This window comes from Papaver somniferum, chromosome 4 (genome assembly GCF_003573695.1).
Source record: "Papaver somniferum cultivar HN1 chromosome 4, ASM357369v1, whole genome shotgun sequence".
NCBI lineage: Eukaryota > Viridiplantae > Streptophyta > Magnoliopsida > Ranunculales > Papaveraceae > Papaver > Papaver somniferum.
The window spans coordinates 54,995,311-54,999,514 of record NC_039361.1 but is presented as its reverse complement, the minus strand read 5'-3'; the positions used below and the strand labels follow the sequence as shown (position 1 = coordinate 54,999,514).

General features: G+C 36.3%; 1 protein-coding gene across 1 annotated transcript; it reads left to right on the top strand.

Annotated features, from left to right (window-relative positions):
- On the top strand, nucleotides 1-2,497 carry LOC113275547 (DELLA protein GAI1-like). The gene has a single exon (XM_026525074.1). The coding sequence runs from the start codon at nucleotides 355-357 to the stop codon at nucleotides 2,260-2,262; it is 1,908 nt and encodes a 635-aa protein (XP_026380859.1). The 5' UTR covers nucleotides 1-354; the 3' UTR covers nucleotides 2,263-2,497.
- The last annotated feature ends 1,707 nt before the right edge of the window (nucleotides 2,498-4,204 follow it).

The window sequence follows — 4,204 nt, the reverse complement described above, 5'->3', positions numbered from 1 at the left end:
AGACTCAGTTAGACACATCATAGAAGAAGATGGCGTAAATAGAACTAGTGATGAATCAGAGAAAAACAACAATGAATGAGACTGAAAGTTTTTAGGGTTCTTTTCTTTCTTTCTGTTTTCCTTCCTTCTTATCTCTTCTTCTTTGCCAAAAATCTAAGTAAGAAATGGTTTTCTTTTTTGGAGTACGCGCCTGTGATGAACTGATGAAGCCCAGCCCATGAATAGCCGGCCCAAAGTCGGTCAGATTCTTCAGAGTTTCTTTGTTTTCTGTGTAATAATCAGTTTATCTGTATATTTCTGTGAAGAGAAAGTAAACCTAGAGGGAGAGAGAAACAACAAAATAAAAAAAAAAATATGAAGAGAGAGTATGAAGAAAGTAGTAGTGGCGGTGGTGGTGGTTTAGGAGGAGGAGGAATTGGTGGTGGTTCTCGGTCAGGTGGAGGTTTGTATTCAATGGTAGAATCATCTGTTGGAGGAGGGAAGAGTAAAATGATGTGGGATGAAGATGAACAACAAGATGCAGTAATGGATGAATTATTAGCAGGATTAGGGTATAAAGTGAAATCATCAGATATGGCACAGGTAGCACAGAAATTAGAACAATTAGAAATGGTGATGCAAGTGAATAATAGTAATAATGCTCAAGAAGATGGATTACTATCACATCTCTCTTCAGATACGGTTCATTATAATCCTGCTGATATTGCTACTTGGCTTCAATCTATGCTTACCGAAGTTAATCCTGATAATTTTGATCCACTCAGTAATATTCTTCCTCCTCAACAACAATTATTCGATGATCCTTTCAATAATATACTTCCTCAACAACAAGAAATACCTGAATCTTCAATTATTACTAGTCTTGATTTCTCTAATTCAAGACAGATCTATGAAGAAACTACTTCTGATTATGATTTAAGAGCAATTCCAGGTGGTGCAATTTGTGAACCTGATAAAAAGAGATTAAAACCATCGTCGCCACCGCTACCAGCAACAACTGCATCTGGATCAGGTTCAGCTTCATCGTCATCATCATCAGCAATAGTTACAGTAGGAGGAGGAGGTGGTATTGGAATTGGATCTTCCGCAGCGAGTCTTACAACTGAGTCAAGTCGTCCTGTTGTATTAGTCGATTCTCAAGAAGCAGGAATACGTCTGGTTCATACTCTGATGGCCTGCGCAGAAGCTGTTCAACAAGAAAATTTAACAGTTGCGAGTCAACTCGTCAAACAAATCGGTTTGCTTGCTGTTTCTCAGGCAGGTGCCATGAGGAAAGTAGCTACTTACTTCGGTGAAGCCCTAGCTCGTCGAATTTACAGTCTGTACCCTCAAGAATCCCTTGATTCATCTTTTTCAGAAATCCTCGAGATGCACTTTTACGAAACTTGTCCGTATCTCAAATTCGCTCATTTCACTGCTAATCAAGCCATTTTAGAAGCGTTCGAAGGTAAAAGTCGTGTTCATGTTATTGATTTTAGTATGAAACAAGGTATGCAATGGCCGGCTCTAATGCAAGCCTTGGCATTAAGACCTGGCGGTCCTCCGGCTTTTCGATTAACAGGTATCGGTCCACCCCAACCTGATAATACTGATGCTTTGCAACAAGTTGGTTGGAAATTAGCTCAAATTGCTGAAGCTATTCATGTGGAATTTGAATATCGTGGTTTTGTTGCCAATTCACTAGCTGATCTCGATGCGTCAATGTTAGATATTCGTCCTAGCGATGTCGAAACCGTTGCGGTTAATTCAGTTTTCGAACTCCATCGATTACTCAATCGATCAGGTGCAATCGATAAGGTATTAACTTCAATTAAAGAAATGAAACCAAAAATTGTTACAATTGTGGAACAGGAAGCAAATCATAATGGACCAGTGTTTATGGATCGTTTTACTGAGTCATTACACTATTACTCAACTCTGTTCGATTCGTTAGAAGGTTGTGGTATGTCTCCAGTTGATAGTCAAGATCAATTAATGTCTGAAGTTTATTTGGGTCGTCAGATCTGTAATGTTGTAGCTTGTGAAGGCATTGATCGAGTTGAAAGACATGAGAAACTGAGTCAATGGAAAGGGAGATTAGAATCGTCGGGTTTTGCACCTGCTCACCTTGGTTCTAATGCTTTTAAACAAGCTAGTATGTTATTGGCTTTGTTCGCTGGTGGCGATGGTTACAGAGTCGAAGAAAATAATGGTTCTCTTATGTTAGGTTGGCATACTCGTCCTCTCATTGCTACTTCGGCTTGGCAACTTGATTCTCAATAAGTCCTTTAGGATTAAGTTTGTTCTTCTACCATATGAGAAAATGAATCCACACTCCAATGTGAGTTTTTTTTTTCTTTTATCTTTGTTACTACTCCTTAGGTAATTTTTTTGGTCAAGTCTCTTTTTTGTGTTGTTTTAGTTCTTTTTTCCGTCATGCCTCGAGTCGTCAACTAAAATGGTGGTTGTATTGTATTCTATATATTTCCCTAATAAAGTAGAAAATTTTCATTTTTCTTTTGTTGGTCTTTAGCTTTCATGTTGATTATCTAATGTTACTATGTACTTCGACCATATTCATTAAGAATTCACATAGATGGACATGAAATTATTTTTAATATGTTAGGAGGAAACATTTTACTTTGTGTACTTAAAAACTATTAGATTAATTACTACACGAATGGGTTTAAGAAAGTGAAATCGTTTAGAATTGTTGGATAGAATTAAGATTAATATATATGGAGGTGCATACCAGAGACAATAATGGTGGAAGTGGAAAAGGAAACACCATATAGTATACCATTTAAGTCTGCAGGGATTGGGACTTCATTTAAAATTTATAAATACCAAACAGTTCTAAATTACTATGGATTGGTTGAATTGAAGTTTGAATATTTTTCCTATTCTTCTTCAACATATCTTCTTGTTTCATAATTCCAACTTGAAGTTATCAAGTATGTATATGTTGGGCTGGCAACGTCCGTCCCTACTAGAGAACCCTATCTATCTCCCCACAAACAGAGTTTCCAATAAACTACACATATAATACACCCATATGGTCCATACTCTATATTGATTCTTAACCTAACTAAATAAACTATAGAGATGCATCATGATTTAAAGAAGGTGATGGGTTCAATTCTTCTAATGTTTTCTTCTTTCTGATGATTTCGATTTTCTTTGATTTTTGTAACCATTTTGGGACAGGGTCAATTCTCTATTGCTTCTGCAAGTAGTAAACTAGTATAACAAAGCTATCATAATTCCCGATTGGATTTTCGTAGCATTTAATACAATCGAAAATAAAATCTTTAACGTGCGTATCTAGACAATTTTAATACAATAAATTGGCGTGAATTGGGGCTTTAATACATTGCTTTTCTTTTGCACAATTTTGCAATGAAATGCAAATCCCTGATTCATTATGAACACCATGTCAAGGTTTGTATCCAAAGGTGGTCGGGTCGGCTCATCTTCCTCGATCATTGCCGAGTCGCCGGATAATATCCATTAGATCGAATGATTATATGATGAATTGTTAGTAAAGTCGCTCAATAATTCATACTGAATAAGTTTAAACAATCTAGCATGTTATAGTCTATGTTTAGAACATCAGCAGTTCAGCTGCACTTAAAAGTCCAACTCTAGACCCCTCCCTGGCCCTTGGCTTCAATTCTACCAAACGACACCTTAATTGTTTCTTTTTTATTTTGTCTAATAATTATTGTAAACAAGTAAATAAAGGGTCATGTTTAATCACATGGTTATCAGTAACCATGATTTTGCTTTCCTGGTGAAAAGAGAGGTAGAGTAGACTAGATGCTAGGGAAGGGAGGGTCATAATCAAGTTGATGATTTTGTATTTCTCTTATTAGCTAGTACCCATTAGAAAGCCAAGTCATAATCAAAGACTAGTAGTGGTAATCAATATAGAAGAATGTCTACGACTATACTAAACAGTGTTAATTGTGAGCCCACTGCAACCCCCAACAAACATGACCCGTACTACACACAGGAATTCGGTTAATTCCTCTCATTTTGTTTTCACTGGTACATTACTCAAATCCATAATGGGAACCAAATACTTTAACAAGTTACTTGCATCTGTACTTTTGAATTACAAAATGATTTAGTGCACCAAAGAGGAAACACATGGGAGTTAAAATTAAATTTTTTTTTTTTTTGATTGTTAGCGAAGAATTTATTAAAACGAAAATGTACTGAA